General features: G+C 41.0%; 1 protein-coding gene across 3 annotated transcripts in view; it reads right to left on the bottom strand.

Annotated features, from left to right (window-relative positions):
- Positions 1–21,737, bottom strand: part of GPHN (gephyrin) — a 295,654-nt gene that overhangs the window by 260,833 nt on the left and 13,084 nt on the right. For 2 of the 3 annotated variants that reach the window (XM_035326899.1, XM_035326900.1), the window contains exon 1: positions 6,036–6,138. The exons of the other annotated variant lie outside the window; for it this stretch is intronic. In XM_035326899.1, the coding sequence (XP_035182790.1) occupies positions 6,036–6,123 (88 nt within the window). In that variant the 5' untranslated portion in view covers positions 6,124–6,138. Of the gene's footprint in view, positions 1–6,035; positions 6,139–21,737 lie in introns of those variants that run through there. 3 annotated transcript variants of the gene reach the window in all.

Genomic DNA, 21,737 nt, shown 5'->3' with positions numbered 1-21,737 from the left:
GAATGTCTTTAATTAAAAACAAAACTGCTCAGGAATACTGTACTAGATGAATTCTAATGACAACAACTTACATTTTAATTGAATGAAACTAAAAAGCATTGAAGTAATTCATTTCCAGGATTTTCAAGCTTTACACCTCCTAAACCAACAGATAACTTCAAAAAAAGAGTAGCTAATTTTCTATACACAGCATTTAAAAAAAAAAAAAAAAAAGGCAATATAACCACTACGAAGCAAATTCAGAAACACAGAAGAAAATAAGAAATTTGGAGAAAGTGGACTAAGAAGGCTGGAAGTACCAGTGCTCTGGTACTTTGGGGTAACAGCCTCTTAAACCCATCACAGCAAACTATTTAACCATGCTATTCTAACTACACACCTATTGACTGCACTCCTTCATTAAATATGGTGTCCTAATTTTGTAAGACAAGACAGCAGAGACCTACAGATTACTGATCTACACTTTGTCAATGTAAAAGTAAGTAAGCTAGCTGAAGTAAATTCCTCCCTGTGCTCCTTTTCCCAAATTCTGATGATTCCCATAGGCCCTTCTAGGAACAGTGGCACATTAACAGCACACTAGAATTAAAGCCTGTAGCACAGAAAGGCAGAAATAGTCCAGTCCAACAGAAAAAAAACGATGGCTGATCTAAAACACTTTGCTCAGTACTAGGCTTTTCTTCTTGTATTACTCTTAATCTGCGTTACGGTATACACAGCTGTCCTGCTTTCTAAGTGCAATATTACGCTATAAAAAAAGGTTTTCCACACTCAAATAATTTAAAGTGTATATAGCTGAGTTTTATGTCTCAAGTTAAAATACCACCAGCTAATCTGAACTAGCAGATGTATAAAAACTGGACTCTCCTACTAGAGGTCAAATCAGCAAGCATTACTTGTATGCAGTATCTGCAAACACCTTCACGAGCCTTACACGCTGGGAAAATACAGAACTGTCTGGAGTAAGTCAGGATTTGCAGCATACTGAAGAGTTCTCTCCTTAAGACTTGCCCTTTACAATCACCGAGCCTGAAATAAACTATTTTCTTGGCAAACTGAAGCCAGTGTTAAAAAACAACCTTTAGCGATCAGATGCTCTGCTGTTCATAAAATTACAAAGCACACACTGCAATTTTTAACAGCCAATACCGCAGTAAACTTAAATTAGTTTTTGAAAGTTCTGCCTAACGAAGTGGGCCGTGTTTCTTTGAGGAAGACTTTAATATTTCTTCTTTTGTACAAATCTGTTGAATGGACACATACATGGAAAAAGCTGGAAAATAATATAAAAATCATACTGTTTTCTTTTTTTTTCCTGCTACATTTTTAACTACATAGATTAAATGATTATTTTTTCATTAGCTCCCCTTTGATCTCCAGAACGTCATTACTTTTTTGTATACTTTATTCACTCCAATCCAGTATTTTTGAGCACAAGATTAATTATAAGAAAGTGCTTCTGTCATTTCTTAAAATAGATTCTGAGTGGGAGCACATGCCATCATGATGCTGTAACTCATCAGGAAATTATGATGCAGTACTGTCTTCTTCTAAAGGCACCTGCTAGCTAAGATCTGGTCAAGGTCGTATAAGCACTACTTATGATTTTCAGGACTGTTTTCAGCATCAGATTAAAAAAATAATTCCAGGAAACAATCAAAGACATAGTGTATATTTTTCAATTAAAAAAAAAAAAAAGAAGAAGAAGAGGAAAACTTGACACCAGACATTTCGAGCAACTTCAATTTTACACAAAGGTGCCAGTACCAAAAAAAATAAGATAAAAAATTATCATCATGAAAATATTAAGTGTAATTAAAAATGCAGTGAACTACACTGAGGATTTGTTTATCAAAAAAAGCTAAAAATTCAGGTGAGGAGAACCGAATTCCTTTTTTATTATTATTAATATTTTTAATTGTGACACATAAATAAGCGCTTGGGGGAGAAGAGTTCCCCCATTGTTACTTCCCTGCTTGATACAACCTTCTTAAAGCCTGCACAAGTCATTTTTGTTACGGAAAGATAAGGAATACGACTATATTAGAGAGATCATGGAAGCAAAACCCTCTTAAGCCAAACTGGAGGTTATTTTTCTTTTCTTTCAAAAAACTATTTGTTATTATTTCACTTAAACAACTGAAAGGAAAACTTCACACTTCGAGTGTACTTATAAGGCTTCCAGGCTGGGTGATTCCAGGATTTTTTGAATGTTAAATACTTTAATTTAAAGGTTAATGAAAACAAGAACTCCTGCTGTTACAGCATTCAAATACTTCATAAACATTCTTGATATTTTCTCCTCATCTGCATGGCTTCTGAACGTATGGTAGCCTCTACTAAAGGCATTTTTGCATACAAGTGAGATTCAGGCCCTCGAGTCCTTAACAAAGCAACCCAACAAACACCACGTGATTTCCCTAGAAATCCAAGGTACTCTACACATTTAAATTTCCTGGTGGAAACTTACTGGGAAGCCTGGAGCTCCACAGCCACGAGGCGCCACAGAAGCGTGGGCCTGGCAGGCCCTCGTGCTGCAGAAGGGCGGTGGCAGATGCCCGGGGACAGCAGGGCAATGCCATACCTCGGGCACCCACCGAGGGCTTGGGACCATGAACCCAGAACTTCTCCTGTAGACCCATAATTAACAGACAGAAAGGCTGGATAGAGATGAACTCCTTCTGTTAAAGCTAGGTGACTGCACAGCAGAGAACTAAAATGGTACAGCACCCAGGGACACTAAGGCCCACGCTGTGGCCTAACAGTGGGAGAGACCTCGAGATTTGAGTCCCTGCTCTGCCCCGAATAAAACTACGAAGAAGACAGTCTTCCTTCTGTTCTGTCACTCGCCTTCTAACCGAGACAGAAAATGCAACAATCGTTCAAAACACAAGGATTTGAACCCTGCTCTCTTCCCTCCCACTGCACGGTCCAAACTGCTAATTTTGTTATGCTGAAGCATCACCACATCTCCATCTCTTTTTGGATCTAGCCTATGAAGCACTACAGAGACTTGTTTGACTGATTATTTATATCTCTCTTCAAAAATATAAGACTCCTTAGGATTTGGGCACCTCTTCAGCCATGAAGCTTTTTAATTTAAAAGTGTACGGCTAGGAAGGAGCACTCCTCATCGCATTGCTCCACAGAGTGAAGGCAATGCTTCAATTCTAAAGAATATTTACAAGTGTTCCTACATTTATGACTGCACTTACTGGAGTAACCATGACATCCCCAAGAAAGTATTTGCAGAACTGGATCAACAGAATATTCTTTGCCCACCACAGCATCCCAAGGAGGAAATAAAACCACCTCATCAACAAGTCTAAAACAGTGACTCAACAGCTGCCCTTGCCTCTAACATCTATCCACACATTACAAAGCTGCAGTTCCTCAGTTTCACCAATTTTCAGTTTATTTTAGCAACTTACACCTTGTGGATCATACATTATTTTTTCTCTCCATCCAAAATTCATCCTACAAACCTTCACTCCAGCCTTAAAACACACTTAAATAAATGTAATGCTCACATAGGTTAAACAACATGGTAAATTAACTGTGAAGTATTTGTTCACTGTTTTAGAAATTATTATATGCTTTTGAATACCACGTAAGTTAAACCTACTAATAGTGCTTTGCATCTTCAGCTTCTCATCTCAAACTCTTATTGCCTGGAGCAAGGAGGGATGTAGCAAGAAATAAAACCTCAGATTTAAAAGGTGTATGCCAGTTCATGCCCTTTGCCTCATGTCTTGCCACCAGGCACCACTGAGAGAGCCTGGCTCTGCCATCCTTGCACCCTTCCTTCAGGCATTTAGACACACTGGTAGCATCCCCCAGAGCATTCTTTTCTCTAGGTTGAAGAGTCCCAGCTCTCCCAGCCTTTCCTCATACGAGAGGTGCTCCTGTCCCTTCACCACTTTCACAGCACTTTGTTGGACTCACTCCAGTCTGCTCATGTCTCTCTTGTACAGGGGAGGCCTGAACTGGGCTCAACACTCCAGGTGTGGCCTCACCACTCCTGAACAGAGGGGAAGTCTATCACTCTGTGTACCTCATTTCCAGCGGGTTGGCAGTGTCTCAGTAAATGAAGACGTATGCAAACCTTAATTATTAAAGAAATACATAGTTATTAACATCAGAATAATTTTAGCTCAAGTCTGTCCTTAGTGGCTGCACATTAGCTCTCATCCAGAAAGGTAAAGCTCTGGTGTTGCTGATCATGACAGATTATGAGGAAAATCAAGTTTCTTGACTCTCTTAGAGAGAAGCACAATAAAAATACACATTACATACTTCTAATGTACAGCATTGTACTTCTCTGAATTAGCTAATTTGAAATGACTGATGAATCAATACAGACCCTCACTTACTACAGAATAAACAAACGGATGCTGTCGGCTTTGTTAGCTGTACAGCTAAGGTTCTGTACTAAAGGTTTCTGTTTAACAACTAAAGAACCAAAGTGCATGAGAGACGACAAAGCTGTGTACATGGAAAGCTTTCGAGACACGCAATCCTGGTTACCTAATGTGAAAAGGCTTAGTAAGGAACAATACTCAAGCATAAAAAAAGCTTAAAAAAAAAAAAACACTCACCTTTCAACACACTGAAAATCTCTAGTGAAATAAAATTGTTGTAAGCATTCTAAGAGTATTCTCAACCACTACACTTTGTTTGTGTTTTGTGTTTGTTTTTTGTTTATTTTTAATAACTGTAGGCACTGTAGGCCTTGGATGCAGAAACTGTAATTTATTAAATACTGACATACCGTCTAACTTAATACTCAAATTGAATGTGAAATCTAGGGATCTATATAACATGATTATAATTCTTGACAATAACTTTTAAATAACCAACAAGTGTGTTTTACTAGTAAGCCATATTTTAAAAGTCATGCTGGAGTAGCCAAAACTAACTATGAGCGAATCCAGGTTAATACAAGAATCCAAGATTATTCAAGAACCCCCAATATTAATTTAGTATCATTTCTTGACTTCACAGACTTGAAAAAACGTATTTTAGCATATAGCTTATCTGGTATACAAGTTTCCAGACTTCCTTAAGACTTCTTTTCTACTTAAGAATTTGCAAAGTAAGGAAAAGATAAAAGAAATCTGCAAAATGTATAAATCAAAAGTGATCTACACAGGCAGAAAGAGCTTCATACAGATTTACACAGCTAGCAACGCTATCAGTCACAATCCAATATCGGAAATTACATTCAATATAGAATAAATCACCTAACCGTGACAAGCCATGCAGTACTGTGAGCTTTAAACATCTTTAAACCAAGGCCTTACTGAAATGATCTCATCTGGGCACCCAGTAAAAGGGTTTTCTTCAATTATGTTCTCTTAACATGGTTAAAAACCTAGCCTGCATCCTAAGATGCATCATCAATGCACAGTAATAGACATTAGATAGCTGTGTAACAGCCCAGAGGAACATTACAGATGTATTACATTCACTTAAATTGAGCTAACATAATTTAAATGCATACTTCTGTTTTCCTATGAAGAATACTCCTTGAAAGTATGCAACCTGGATTTCCATTTCTAATTCCACTGAAGGGAAAGAAAAGGAGATGAAGAAGTTTCCAAAGACTCCTAAAAAAGCTAACACATGAGAAGTAAAATTAATGTTATTGACAAATTGTAGGAAAACAATTAATGAACAATGTAAACAGGCCGTAGATATTTATCTTTTCTCAACCTACAGGTTGCATACCACAACCTATGGTAAAGCCACAAAGTGGAACGTTGCTTCCTTGCGATGCCTATGTTATTTTGCAATACTACCTGTTTTTCTAAAGAAAGGGACAGGCAGATTAGTGAAACAACCTATAAAATTTCTTACAGGTGCTTTTGGTCTGGTGGAAGGCGCCATACAAATCTGAACTAGACTATTTGGTCTGGCTGAAGTTGTCTAATAGGTAAACTATTAAACTACTATATAAACTACCTATTATTTACTAATAGGTAAATAAAACATGAAGGAGAACACATAGTCCAGCCTAAAAAACATCTACGTACCACAAGGAAACGACTGGCTTGGAAGATTAGAGGAAAGCAGCATATACTGTCTGCCTTGACTCCAGAAAGGTGTTTGACTGTTACCCATACAATCCTCGCAGAGAAGCTCACAAAGGATGGGCTGGAGGAACAGACATGGGGGTGAAGCAAAAACTGGGTGAACGGCTGGGCCCAAGGGGTAGTGATCAGCGGTGCAAAGTCTAGCTGGACGCCAGCAACAAGTGGTTTAAGCTGAGACTGTTCAGCCTTAAGAAGAGAAGGCTCAGGGGGATGTTTCCAACATCAGTAAGTACCTAAAGGGAGGGTTCAAAGAGGACGGAGCCAGGCTCTTTTCAGTGGTGCCCAGTGCCAGGACAGGAGGCAATGAGCACAAACTGAAGCACAGGAGGGTCCACCTGAACATCAGGAAGCACTTCTTTACTGGGAGGGTGACCAAGCACTGGCACAGGTTACCCAGAGAAGTTGTGGAATCTCCTTCTTGGAGGTACTTAAAAGCTGTCTGGACATGGTCCTGAGCAACTGGCTGTAGGTGGCCCTGGCTGAGCAGGGGGGTTGGACCAGATGGGCTCCAGAGGTCCCTGCCAGCCTCAGCCACTTGTCTGTGAGCAGCAGAAGCCTGGAAAGGAATGGAACATGCACACCATGAAGCCATAGAGAGTGTCTGACAAGAAGGCAGCACAGCAGTGAGAGAGTTATTAAAAGGTTGGAGATTTCTGTTCTGATATCCAAGAAATCAAAGAGGACAAATACAGAGTTTTAAAGAGTTTCTTGCTGACAACAGCAGGCTGATGCTACGGCTTTGCTACAGTCATGAAAGAGACTAAGACAAGATGTCATAAAAATGACAAGTTAGGCAAGGCTACACCAGTATACGTATTCCCAGGTAGCTGAGAAGACACAAAAGAGCACAAAGAATCTTCAGACAACTCAAATGAAAAACTATCAAGACAATTTTGTAGAGCTGTGAAAAATCCAATATGAAGACGATGTACTACAGACTCAGATATAAGCACAGGAGCTCTGTACCTTCAGATTTTCTACTTTATGTCATAGCTCACTGTACAGATAATTTTATTTTCGTTGGTCTCAACCTGGATGAGGAAGCTGCATCCGATATCGTACCTCTTCCTTAGTAAAACACAAGCACCTCCATTTTTAAAAGCAAATGAGGATTTGAATTATGTAAGGACAGAGTCTCTCTTCCAAATCCTAAAGCAGGTTGTAAAATACGCACTTCTGCCTGCATGGATGGATGTGTGCACGCACACACACACTGCACACAACAGAACGGAGGACGTGCAGGCCACAAGTGTTCAAGCAAAGCAACAAGAAATATTCCTCTCCCACCCCAGGGCACTTAGGGAGACCAAAAAAAAAAAACAGATACACAAGGTCCTTGAGAAGCAAGGACCTTCCCATGTGAGAGGCTGTACTACCCAAATTTACATCTAAAGAAAGCAGGGTAGATCTGTGAAGCCTTTACAGAAGGCTTGTTTTGGTTTCCTACATTATTAATAAACATATTTCCAATAAGCTAAAATTTATATAGAGTAAATCAATTAAAAACAAAAAAGTGTGTGTGCAGAAAGAAAATGAGCACAAACCTCTGCAATTTCTCTTTTAGGAACTAAAATCAAGATCTTTCATTCCAGCAATATTAACTTGACAATAGCTGTCCCAATACCAGACTGCAGCAGCAACCAGTAGGGGAATGTAAACAACACTTCAAAAACAAAGATTGTCACATGGCAGGCAACAAAAGATATTACCGTCAGTCCCAAAGGAAGCAGGCCTTTGTCAATTCACAAAGCCCAAGACTTACACAATAACAGAAATAACAGTATTTAGAAGTATTTCCAATATAAAAATAGCAGAGAAGGGCTGAAAAGACATTTCCAGTATTTAGCCAGTACCATTTAAACTGAATGCAGATGAAAAGTCAGATCTGGAAGACATCACTGGAATCTGTTGATCTTACTTTTTTATCTTCCCATATTTTTAAAGAAGAGCTAAATATATTACTTACGCTTTTTTCTCCCACAAGCATTAAGAATGGAGCGTGCTCATGTATTTTCTTAAAGGTCAAGAGTGGTAGGGAAAGAGGACCTGCTGAAAATCCAGGGAGTACTTTTTTTTTCTTTTTCCAAAACTTTTCCTTTTGATATCATCTGTAATATGAGCCTTAATCAAACTCTGAAACCTCACCTAAAACCCAACAGTTGTGTAATACGGGTTACTGAAGAAAAGTAATTAAAATAAACACTCTATTGTTGTCCTGAAAGAAGACAGTAGGAAAGTAGGAGCTGATTCACAGTTCAACTAGGCATCACCAGAAGTAGCACTACCACTTGAAAAACAGGACACTAATTAGTTAGTAGCCAAGAAAAAGAAGCATGCCGAAAAACAACCAGCAAACGCTTCTGCAAGTGTGACTACGTGAATGGGAGGCCACTGAATTTCTGGGCCATTTTACACAACTGAATTTCTGGGCCTTTGTATGTTGCCTCAGGCCACCGACTCTAAAACTGCAGTGGACAACAGGTGGTGCACTATGAGATGTGTGTGATCTTATCTATACACCCTTTTAAAAAGACTGAAACTCCTTATTTTTCCAACTCCAGCTTGATAAAAGTGCTCTGCAGCAATAACACAAGTTTTGAGGGTCTGGCAACAGTTCACTCTGTAAGAACAGGGGGTGCCTTGGCCGAAGACCAGGTTTTCTCATGCATTATTACCAAACAAAACAATTCCCCCTTCCTCCTACTGCCAGCAACTTGTTCCCAACTCCATGGAGTGCACAGGAATTTACCCACAGCAAACCACCAGAAATCAACTCAAAACTAGCTTGGCAAAATATTGTCATCTGGATCACTTCACAGTTTGGATCGCTATATATAAAAACATTTTTGCTGGCGTAAGAGAGAGCTCATGTACAGGATTACTTCTCTAGGTGGGATTAATTTCACTATTACAAAAATAGAGTAAGAGACAAATTTATCATAAAGAACTATTAAAAGATTCAATACTTGTCAACTTCACATGAGGCTCAATGAAGGATTTTTAAAGAGAGACTCTTTAAAATTGGGATTACAAGCTTTTGGCATATTCAGTTTATTTCTCTATTTTTGTGTTTTTAAAAATCCTAATTTTGCCCTCCTCAGGTGATGCGTTACCACTTTTGTAGTGAATGGAATGCTTCAAGACACTTCTGGAGGCATAATCATTAAGCACAAAAATCTTTCTCTCTATTTAGCTAGTCTGCTTTCCAACAACAGCCTCTATGCCTCATCTGTAGAACCTCAGCCTCTACATTTTTGCTAGAAGTTGCACTTTATAATATGGTCTTGCATTTATATAAAGTTGCCACAAACAGTCTCCTCTATACTTGCTTTTTTTCCTGCTTCCCATAAAATCCCAGTTTCAGTATTCATCTTCAAATTGTTCTTCTAGAAGGAGAGATTTTCAATGTTAGGATTGCTTTTTTCTGTGACTACATCATTTTAGTATTTTCTGCTATTTAAAATTCTAATTCCTCTTTATCTCCATTATGAACGGATCTCAATGCTGAAGATACTACTTATATTGCACCTTGTAAAATCCAGTTTAGCTAGCGAGCTTTATCTCCAAGCACTGCATTTGGATGCCAAAAACATGGTCACTAGATAACTAGTAGCCATGGAGACCATGGCAACGTACAATATTGAACAAACGCAGGCAGCAGCAGGCTTCTGATTTTAAGTGAAATAAGGCCTTAAATGCACAGGGTTTCCTGACCACAATTATATAACTGAACTATCCTCCTCCTCACCTCACCCTCCCCTTCTGAAGGAAATATCAAGAATCCCAAAGCCTGACTTACCCAAGTAGCTGATGCCTGTGACTGGGGGTTCCCATTACCTCCGTCACACGGTAACAGTCCACTGAAGAGCAAGGCAATGATTCTGCTCAGGTCAGCAAGGAGGAGGTATGCAGGACAAAAGTGAAATGAGAAAACTATCTTGCACGCAGATTTTTCAATACTTGGTGTACAGACAGCCACCCAACAAAAGAAAAGCAAGGCAAGACTAGGTAGCTACTGCCACATCATACACATCACGCTACCATCCTCAAAGTCAGCCTACTAGTTAATTTCTCTAATAAGGATATGCTTGGAAACACTATTCCAAGCGTAAATAACATGACCGATACAATGGTGGCAAAGAAGTCTTTTTATCAGAAGACAAATGAAAACTGGTAGAAATGGGCAATTTGGCATACATATATTATTTTAAATATACGGATATACATTTAAAAATAATATGCAGTCTTCAAATTAGCTCTATCAGGCATATTACAGCCAAGATAATTAAAAAAAAAAAGTATATTGTAATTTTAAGTAAATTTTTTTTAAGTAAATTTTAAAATGTAGCATATTAATAAAAGTAGAGACCCAGTCTTCCTATTTGTTTATAAATGCATAATGTAGCTTGCCTTTTCCTAAGTTTAGCACTGCAGAAGTAGTTGCTCTAACATAGTTAAGTTACCAAGTGTTACGCTCTTCATTAAGCACAAATGTCTAGCATAGTCTTCACATTCACCTTGCTACGACACAGGAAACAATAGTTTATATACAAAGTGGGAAAATATCTTCAGTTACACCCTCATTAAAATTATGTCCTGTAACAGCCAAACCCTTCCCTTCTGTCACTATGTTTTCTCCTGCTTGCTAGTCAGTGGAGGCAGTGTCTTCACTTGTCACTCAGGGCAAGGCAGCAAATGCCACTGAGAGGCACCTGGCCTGACAAAGCAATGCTTACAAGGAAGGAGAAAACAGTAAGAAAAAGGAGTGTCAAGACTATCTTCTGAATTAACCTAGGTGAACTACACAAAACCAACGCATAATTAGGTCTGCTGGGCAATCCAGCCACTCCCTCACGCGGGCATTGCTGAAATCCTTCTCTGCACTGACTCAACGTGTTCAGGCTGCAGAGAACCAGCTTTCGGGGGGTCAGCCAGGTCACCTGGCTTCGCATGGAGGGAGAAGTGGCAGGGCAGAACCAGCGGGCCACTGCAAAGCAGCACAGAGAAAAGCAGCAGCATGCTGCCCACACCAGCCAGCAGTTGGATAAGCTACAAGGCACCGTGTAACTGCACAGAGGCAAAAGCACAGTGGGGGGGACAAGTAAGGAAAGACGGCCTGAAACATTTGACAGTGGAGGTGAACCTGGAGAGAGCCCCGCTGGGCTTCAAGCGGGTGAACAGTTACAGAAGCCTGCAAGCTACACCAGGAGTCTGAATATCCCATCTTGAGACATAGGGATGGCAGGAAGATAACATCCTGACAAACTGCTGCTTGTATTTTGGACAGATAAATCACGTAGGTACAGGTGGGGCCTGTTCAAACTAAGTATTAGCGTAAACATGATTTTTCTGCCATTTCTTCATCTATTGCTTCTATACAAATGGCAGTGGTGTGGCTCATTTTGGCATTTTGAAATACTTTTACTTAATACTGACAGCCCCCGGCCACCACACCTTGGTTCCCTCTGCAGAGAAGAATTCAAGCACCAACATCGGCCTCCTTCTGGGCAGAGCTAAAGGCACCATTCTCCACGAGCGCCCCCAGCACACGCCAACCGCTGCTCAGGGGCCACTCCATGGGTTAGAGCCAGCAAAACGCCGTGAACACTGTGGGTGTGGAGCCCCCAGCACTACGAGTGCTGCTCTCCACACCTGCTTCTCTCAGGCTGCTCTACTTTCTGGCATAGACACTGCTTAAATGGACTGAAACCACAAAAGACAATTTACCTTACTGAGCCAAAAGGCTTACGTACAAAGAGCACCAAACCAAAGATTTTAAGAAGCTCTCTATTTATGGTTGCAGAATTGAGAGAGCATCTAATTATCCAAGTGTAAGGAATTTCTGTACCTGCCTGCGTTACACTGAGAGGGCTGTTAGTTGGGACATTGGCATCTATGGGTTTAAGTTTAAATTTATGCTTTGAATCAATTATAATGTAGATTTTGCTATTGCATCAAATGGCTCCAGGCAGATTTTTCACAATATCTTAAACATAGAGGAAGCTCTTGAATATGCCCTAATTGCCAGCTACTTTCTAGATGCTAATGAGGTCTTAGCCATTCATTTTAACCTGTTTTTTGTTTGCATGTTTTTCTTATGCACAGTTGAATTTACCTTCTAGAGGCTAAATATGGGTTAAATGCTTTTAGAAGCTATTTATTTAGTGCAGAACAAAGGAGACTAGGAGTAATCTGACTATGAAGACCTGCTAGAATTACTGGGGAGGGTACCTGGAAGCTGAAACTATTCTGGTAAGAAATTCTGAAAATGATTCCTATTTCACAGCCAAAATCTCCCTTACAATTTGATGAGCCTTCACAGCATCTTACACAAAACAATAACCAAACATAAGACATGCTATCACAGAATTAAGAGATTTTTCTAATATTAAGGACAATCCATGTGTCCCAGTTTAGTGCTATACAGAAATTTGCCTCAGATGCCTTTTCCAGAAAGATGTTCTGTTCATCTAAGCACTCAAAAAAAGTCTACTTGGACCCTTTTCTGACAAAACAATGGTGAAACGACAACTAATATTTTCACTAATTCCCTTTGATCAACTGCTAATCCAAAGAGAAAGTACTAAAACCATTGTGCATAAACTAGTTACCTCCATTGGAATATAGGAATATGAACAGGCAGGTGAGCACCCCTGAAGCTTAACAATCACAGGGGATTCTTCAGCAGTTACTTTTTCAGCTGTTGCTTGTAGCATGAACTAAGTTTGGTTTTGTATAAAAGAAAAAAAGCCTGCCTCTCCCTCAGATGAGAAGGTCCCACACACTGGAGACACTAGTGATCGTTTTAATTCTTACCCCACTGGAATTTAACTGGCATGATCAGACTTTACATTTTTACAGCTTACCTCCCTACTACAAACAGTGTGCTCAAAAAAAAAAAAAAAAAAAAAAAGATGTCAGAATAGCACTGGATTCTGTAGTTATTTAAACACACCCAACCTGAATCATACGCATCTTGCTAACATGACTGTCCCAACTTCCTCAAGTTCTGTGCCTTGCCTTCACTCCACATAACTGTGCCATACAGCACTGTCCTGTAGTCACATTTACTTGAAAAAGCTCTAAGATCTCTCTCAGAAATCTCAACAGCTTTTTAAGTCTTCTGATTTACTCTCCATGACTTTTACCTGTTTCACTTTCCTTCATTCTGCTAAATAAATGCCAGAACAAGTGTTTGCACATACTCCACGGTTTGGAATCCCTCACAATGGGAAGTTGGGAGGAAAGGAACCCCCCCGCCACAGATTGTTCAGTCTGTTCAAGCAAAGGATCACCAAAAAGCCTACCATAAGTCTATTTTGCAGCTAACTAGAACTAGTTTCATCTATACTCACCTAACACCAGTAACTAGGGAGTTATACCTTGCTAATCTACTACATCGGTCAAGGCAAAGGAACGTCACCAGAGTGACTGCATGAGACTGAATTCTTCAAGGACATCGTGATGACGGTAGGAAAAAATCTGGAGATCACAGGGGGAAGTACCCCCTCCCAACCCACTTTTATGTACCACTTGTTCTAATGCATTCTCTACATTTTCCTAATATATGAAATCAGAGCTTAATGACAATAGTGAAGTTTTACCTAAAGGGGGTTATACACCAGCATCTGTTGCCACATTTTTCCAGCATCTCTGGAGTTTTCTGAGTGTTATCTACAGAAACACTTTGTCCCTGTGCTATCTTTTAAAGATGTTTCAAAACATTGCTCCTCAGTATGGTTAATTTAAAGCTCATTTTTCCAAGGAAGACGATTTTGAGGATCCTTGACTTGCTGTAGACTTATTTAATGTCTCCCCTGGAGTATTTAGACAACTGAAAAGGAAAACGAAGCTAAAAAAAGAAGAAGTGAGAAATACCTTTTCCTTTTAATGTTCATTTTTTCTGCTCTTTCTGGAAGCAACAGGCAATTTTGTCGCCAGTATGTACTTACTTTTAGGCATCCTGCCACTTTCTCCTGGTTATTCTCCGACACAAAGATTGTGACAGGGAGCATACAGTAAGCCTTTGGTTTCTCAGCCACCTACACTGCCACGCCACTACCCTACAGCACATGAAAGAACCACATCAGTCGAAACCTACCCAATATTTATAGGAATTCCTGCAATTTCTCTTCTTCCAGAAACATATAATGCCACTGAGACTTTTGCAAGACCAGACTTGCAAGTACCTACATAAAAGGATACGTACCTGCCTGACACCAGCATCTTCTTTACAGGCTGCTCTGCCAGCATAACCTCATGAATGTTGTTTCAGGAAGGGGTAAGTGATAGCCGAAAAGAGGTGTACTGCTTTTCCAGATCCATAACTATTGCCATGCTCAGGTGTCTCGAGGTTTTCTCTGCTGGATCAAGGCTTTACAGACTTGTGACACTTTTATCTCCAGCTTTTCTAAATGTCCATATCCCAGGACAAAGGGGAGGGGGGTTATTTTTTAATGGCAATCTATGCATACTCCATCATTTGCAGAGGTCCCAGGAACCTTCCCTTTCTGAGTCAGGCCTGAAGGATACTTGACAGCAATTCATTTTAACTCCTAAAGAACGCATGTTGGTCTTCACCCATACAGCTTCCCCTAAAATGATTCTGAGTAACAGCTTGCTTCCTGGTAAAAACCTTCCGTCCTTTTCGGTAGGACACGGTGCTTTTCTCGGTCCTCAGAACCAGCACCACATAGCCACTGACCTCAGCAACCAAACAGGCAGGAACGAAAGTCACCAAGAGAAGTCCTCGCCCTTCCATCACAGTGTACATGCAGTGCCCATTGCTATTTATCCATTGTACTTCCTTGGACAGCCAAAATCAAAGATACCAAAATGATTTTACTAAAGATGCTAGCAGCTGAGGCTGTACAACCCAGAGCCTGTCTGTAAGTTGGCATTTTTTAGATTCAACAGTGTCTGAAGAGGAGGGCAAGCTGCACAACTTCAAGATCTCAGTATGAATTTATATTCCCCACAACATGCTTTAAAATCAGATCAAATAAAGTAGATTTCTACTTCCTAATCTTACATCTCTAAAGTCACAAAATAATGCAGAGGAAATCCAACAATATAAAAGAAAATAATGTCAAGTGAAAATATTCCACTTAGAAATTAAGTTCCTTAGAATATACAGCACAGCAAAGAAAACTAAGAATTTCATAACCACACATTAAGTTCTCAAAAGCCCCAAATATATTATCATGCAAAGCCTGTATGCAGTCTGCTTCTTCACTCTACTACATACTAAGCGATAACTTAATTGGGAAAGTAAAAGGTACATTTAAGAAACATATTTCTATAGTCACAGTCAGTCTTAAATATGTATGCAGTACTTACTATCCCGTTGTATTGGTCTACTACTACAATTAGTATGGTAAGTACATAATGAAGTGTCCTATTAAACACAAAACGATTACTGGTCTAGGTAACACACTTGCCTATGGAACTAAATTAAGGTTGGGTTGGTTCTTTCAGATCGTGGCATACATCACACACAGCAAGAACACTTTGCTGCTCCCGAACAGACTTGGTAGCACCCAGCTATTCACTGGCTCACGGAGTCAGCCAGCAGAAGCTTTGCTATTTATCTCACAGTACTAGGAGCACACAACGCAGTGCATTCCTTACCAAAGGAACTGCAATGCCATTAATGTCATTCACCCGCCCTGTAATGGTAGCAGAGAGCCCTGATTTGCAAGACTATGCAAAATGTGCGTAGAGGAACGTTATTCTGGAGGGCTTATGCTAATTTTTTCCACTTGACGACTAAGTTACGCATAAAATAAGCTTTGCTAAATTAGTAACAAGCAAGTAGCAAAACAAGTAAACAAAACACATCACATACACATCTCTTACTTGCAGAACTAGATTTTTCTAAGAAAACTGCCTAATTAAGCCAATTTTTCCCAAGCGTTTTTTATGCAATTACTGCTCCCTGCAAACTTCAGCTTAGTATTCTCAATTGTTGCAGGATTTTAGAAAAAGCTAAAGAACTAAAAGGCTATAATACTTTTTTTTCTTTTTTTAGGTAAAACCACCCCACATACAAAGTCCTTCCTTCTCACTTCCCATATGATAGTTACCCTCCTGTTCCCCAAGAGCAGCTTTTTCAGGCATTCTGCTAGCCTTGCAACAAGAGTCCTCTCATAAGCAGGGCTGCACCAGTACAACGCTATTTCAGTCCAACCCGTAAGGGCTTGCATACTGTATGTAGGAACATACATGTGTAGCAACTCCTTCATGTAGGAATAGAATGCAACCTACACTTCAAGACCCTGTAAATATTCTGAGCTGAAATTAAAATTTGCTCTCATTTTTATTTACCATGTCCTCCAGTTGCAGAGAATCAGCCTCAAGAATTGCAGACAGCAAAAACCATATTAGCTCAAAGGAAAAAAGGGAAGAAAGAATAAAAAAAGGTAAAACCCTGTTGGTAAAAGCTGTTTCAACTGTCTGAATAAGGAAAAAATAATAATAATAATAATAAATCTTTCTCCTATATTCAAAATAAACTTTCTCAGTTTGAATGTAAGCAATGTGCAAATCTTAACTTACACTCCAGAAGGGCACTTTGCAAAAAACTTTTTTGCTTTTAAAGTATAATAAAATTCCAAGATAGATGTTTTCAGATTCCAGCACCGTTTTCTTTCTAAAAGGTCATTTGAGGCAATATTAGGAAAGTTATTGGTGAAACTCTAACATGGTACACAAGTACCTTTCAACAAATATGCTCCACTCTTCCTTGAAACAAGCCAACAAACAAACAAGAAGATATGGCTAAATCAAAACTAAGGGGAGAGATTTGGGTCTGTGTATCAGTCTTTTGTATGCCAGATACTCTAAAGCACGGCCGGCCGATCGCACACCGTGTGACCGTCAGCCAGAGCAGCCAGCCAACCCCAGGTTATGCCAGAACGAAGCTAGCTCTCACGGAGCCCACGCTGGAGAGCAACCGCTAATTTTTAGGGTAAACACACACAGGAAATTTTCCATCTTTACAAGAAAAGGGGACAAAAAACCTGCAAGGCGAGTAAATGTTACGGGTAAGCTCTGGACTGCCAAATACGAACCAGAGGCACAGAGCGTGGGTAAGATGGGCGTCTCCCTGTGCAGCGGGATAAGGAAACGCCAAACCAAGGAACACCGATTAGACACGGCTTCTCACCCCTGCTCTGTAAGCACACAAAAACCTCCAAATTAATGGCTGCTGCTTACGTTAGTAGGTATTAAATAAATATCCATGTATAACAGGGAAATAATTTCTTGTCTTTCATATTTTTAGCTTCAGTGTCTTCCTTCAGTTCAAAAGAAAACTATCATAGCAGGCAAATTAATGGTGGGTAAAAGTCTGCTTTATCAGCAAGAGTCCAGTCACCAATATTTTTCCACAGTGCACATTAAAAATCAGAAAAAAGATAGAGCTAGGACTTACTTCTTCTATGCAGCATTGTGCAATTATAAAAAGGAAACCGGACATTTGTATGGACCACTGTCAATAAACATAAAAGGTTCTCATCACAGCCATATCAAAACTCAGGAAGAAATGCCTTTGTGAAGACTTGGAGCTGCAAATGGCAGAGAGGTCTCTCAGTTACTGTGGGTAAAGTCAACAGCACGGGAGCCTCACACGCAGCAGGAGGAGTATGGGGGCTGCTCAGGCTGGAAGGTTCCGCTGCTCTCAGTGGAAGCACAGCTCTTCTCAACTTCCCTAAGTCATTTGGTCAGCGTAGCTTTGGGGAGAAAACTAAGGCTCCCAGGAAAAGCACTGACTTGAATCTACGCTTTGAAGATGAGTGTCCGCTTCCTGAGGGGAAAGCAGATCACAGGCAAAACCCAAACCAACTTCATTTTAGACAGTTACGGCAATCCGACAGCATCTCCCAACAAACCTAACATCAGCCCTTACAGTCCCACCTCAACCTCCATGGGAAGGCTCACCCTAAGCTCTAATGCATGTCCAAAATGTGACCACCACCACCACTGAGAAAAGACCTTGCAGCTTGCAAGAGGAAGAGCCCTCCAGGAAAGTCATGAGAAGTTCCCTCTTAAGGTAGAATACGGGCAAATTAGCCTTTAGTTGGAAAGCCAGCCGTGTATGTTTCTAAAACAGTGTCTCACAGATACTGACACCCGAACTATACTGGTGCCCTTTTCTCAATGATGAGTTTCACAATTGTTTTTGCATCACTGACCTTCAGATCCACTCCACCTTTTTGTTTGGAAGGTGTTACCGAGCAGACCAAGCTCCGACTACCCAAGAAGCGTGCCTGCTTCCAAGGAACGAGTTCAGACCCAGTGTGTATGTGCTGTGCTACTTCAACCAGCTAAATGGGCTCAGGCACTTCACGACGCTAATGTCATCTTTCACATGGCAGCATTAAGAGGCCAACCAAGGTCAGAGTTTAGGCATTCAGCAACCTTTGCCTGCTTTGCTGCGTCGGCCCACGGCAGCAACTGCCATTCAAAACATTTTAATCTTTACTGAGTGAAAAAAGGGAAGAATAAGTATCTGAAGAAGAAATCATGTTGTATTTCACCAAAACCCCTTACTCACTTTAATTATTATAGGGAAAAAAAGTCTCATAAAGGCGAATAGCTGTATATCACCACCTTTTCAGCAATATTACAGATGGCAAAGCTATCCTGAAGAAGTACATGGCTCTGAGATACTTTATTTTTGGTAAAACAAGTAAGAAACAACACAAAAAGAGGAGCAGCAACAGAAGATGCTGTTTGCATCCGGTGATGACTCCTTCTTGCAGATGAGACAAACACTGAGGGAAGTTTTATTAGCCAACCCCTTATCTGACCATTTTTTAAATCAGTAATATTCTGAAAAAAGCATTTGCTTGTAACCATCTGCTGGTCACTGCCATTGCCATGGAACAATAAACACTAGATGCTTACTGGACAGAAACCAAGAAGAGAGGTAAAGAAGAAAATGGGGTTGGAAAGGAAAAAGGACAAAATAAAAGAGCAACCAGAGAGACAGTCTCTTCTCCACCTGGCTAAGGCGACACCATTTAGATCCCTCTGGGTGGCCGAGGGTCTGCTCAGTCCCCCACACAATGAAGGTCACAGGCAATGTAACTTTTACCAACGTCACCATCACCGAAGGGTGACCTACCATCTATTCAAGCCCAGGCACTGCACGCATCCTTCCATTTGTAATGCTGAAGTTGGCTAGAAAAACACTGTATTTACTGATCCAGGTTCAATATCCTGACACCAATGGTAACTCATTAACAGACTCTTTATGAGAGGTTCTGCAAACACGACAGGCTCGCAACATGCACCCAGAGTTATGCCAGAACAGGAGCTGTAGCTTACTAAGGATGCACTGGTGTACAGGACTCAGAGTGAGTATGCATATCATGCAACCTTCACCATCACTTTTTTAAAAAAAAAAAAATGTATTTTTCCTCTTTTTACCTGTTTACTTACACCACTTTTCTTGTAATAAGGTATCTGGAGTGCTAAATGCCCAAGCTCAGGCCATCATCAGGACATCTCTCTGGCTCATTCTCCATCAGAAAAGTTTACCAATCCGACGGGTAACATTCCAGTCCTTTTCAAATGTATTTTACCATGAGGGTAACCTTATGACGACACCACGCTGGAGCTCACTGTTAGTTCATGCACCTGCACTGCACATCAATGGTAGCAGGGAGAAAACTGAGGTTTGGAACCTAAGCGAGCAGCATCTCCCATCTGAACCAGGCCTTAAACACTAACACTGACCATGGCATTTTCGTGGCTTCATTCTTTTCACACGTTGAGAAACATCTTGAAATGATTAGAACTCAATCTTCCACTGACAAACTGGTGAGATTTCCTGCTCACATAGCACACAATGCTCTAGTTTACAACAAGTTTCACAGCTTTGTAATCTGTCATTGTCAGTATTTCCTCCTGTTTCAGCGAACAGGCTCAACTCTACAGCTTTCTGCATAGAGACTTGGAAGTAAACATGAATGTCATCTGCAAGTCAGCAGGTATTGCATACACTAAGGTACATCTCCAGACTGCAGGAAAACAGCTCTTTCACACTGAGACAATATCTTAATTATGAACCCCATTCTCCTCCCCACTGACTCTTAACTAAAAGACAGCCCAAATACAGGAGATGTTGACATGTTAAACTAACAAACAAAAAGAACAAGGTGCTGCATTCTGCACAGTTTTGTGTTTGACCAAAACACATAGCTTTGGCTATGCAATAATAAATTATTCCTACTTTTTCTATTTCTCTGTCATAATTTGTCCCAAGTGAAGAAACAGAAATTTCTTTCCAAGTAGGAAAGTAGCAATGCATAAACACAAAGGTCTACTAAGCAACACTTATATCAATAACTTACCCACATTTCTTTCTTAATGCAGTGAACTCTAAGCTACGAGACAAACATTCCCTTTGTTTTACCAATACACCCGAGAGCCACGTGCCTCAATCTCAACAAGAGGCAAGACTAACAAGACCCCCGTAAGCATGCATTCCAAATTAATTCAAAGGGGCTACTCCTAAGTAAACTGAAATTCCCCCTGAGTACTAGGATGTGGTGCAATAGTGCTACATTCTATACTATGAGCACAGCAGCTCTGACAGGAACGCAGACCTCTATGCCTGTGATGACAAACCCACACCTACACATACTGGTAACAAAGCTATCATGGCTATGATCTTAACTGGAAAAGCTAAATAAGCCATGGCATGTTAATTACCTAACTTCTGACCACTGCACTCTTCTAAATGATGAAAGTAAAAATTCAGTGTTCGTACTAGATCTATTTGTACACTTGCTCTTTCATCCACCAGCCAAGAAGCAACTATTAGTTCATTTTTATGAGTCAAAAAAAATCGTAAGAGTGAACTCTGAAGTTTGCTGTCCTTCCACAGCTGGAAACAGCAGAAACGAGATGGCCCAAGCCCCCAGTGTACAAATATCCTCTCCCTGGGGTTAAAAGAAATGTCAGAATGGAAAGCTGTTTAGTTTGGCCAAGGATATGATACCCAAGTAACACGTTTATATAACAATTGATTTCATGCTTATAAGTATACACTGATTAGACAAAAAGAGGCTGGTGAAACAGTTCGAAACCAAAGCGTCCCCATCGTAACAGGACAATCATTATTGGCAACACGTTTCGGCATTCAGTTCAAAGCAATGCCATTAGGGGGAAAGGGGCTCCAACCGCGCTGTTCACTCGTCTCTCGTTTTTCCTTTAAAATGAGGAAAAACACGGTCAGGCCACGGGCCCTTCTCAGCGGAACTCCCAGTGACGGCGCAGAGGTGTTCGGGCGGCGGCGGTCAGCAGGAGCAGCACGAGCCGCAGAGCCGCCCGCGCGGCGTGCCCCCGTGCTCGCCGTGTGGTGCCGTGCGTGCCCGGCGCTGCATTGTGGGAGCCGCCCCGGTGAAGCCCCACGCCTCGCTGCCCGGCACAACGCCGCCGCCGGGCGCCCAGCGGTGCGGACGCGCCGCGGAGCTCCCCCCGCAGCCCAGCGGCGCCGCCGCAACTTTTGCGGCCGCGCGTAGCGGCGGCGGTGCCGGCCCCGGGGGCAGGAGGCACCGGCTCCCGGCGGCCCTCCCAGCCCCGGCCGTGCCCCGCGGGGCCGCCCCGCGGAGCTCCCGCGGCTTCAGCACC

This window comes from Oxyura jamaicensis, chromosome 5, assembly GCF_011077185.1.
Source record: "Oxyura jamaicensis isolate SHBP4307 breed ruddy duck chromosome 5, BPBGC_Ojam_1.0, whole genome shotgun sequence".
Classification (NCBI taxonomy): Eukaryota; Metazoa; Chordata; class Aves; order Anseriformes; family Anatidae; genus Oxyura; species Oxyura jamaicensis.
Note: the sequence above shows the minus strand (reverse complement) of the source record. Positions and strands in the feature narration are given on the sequence as shown.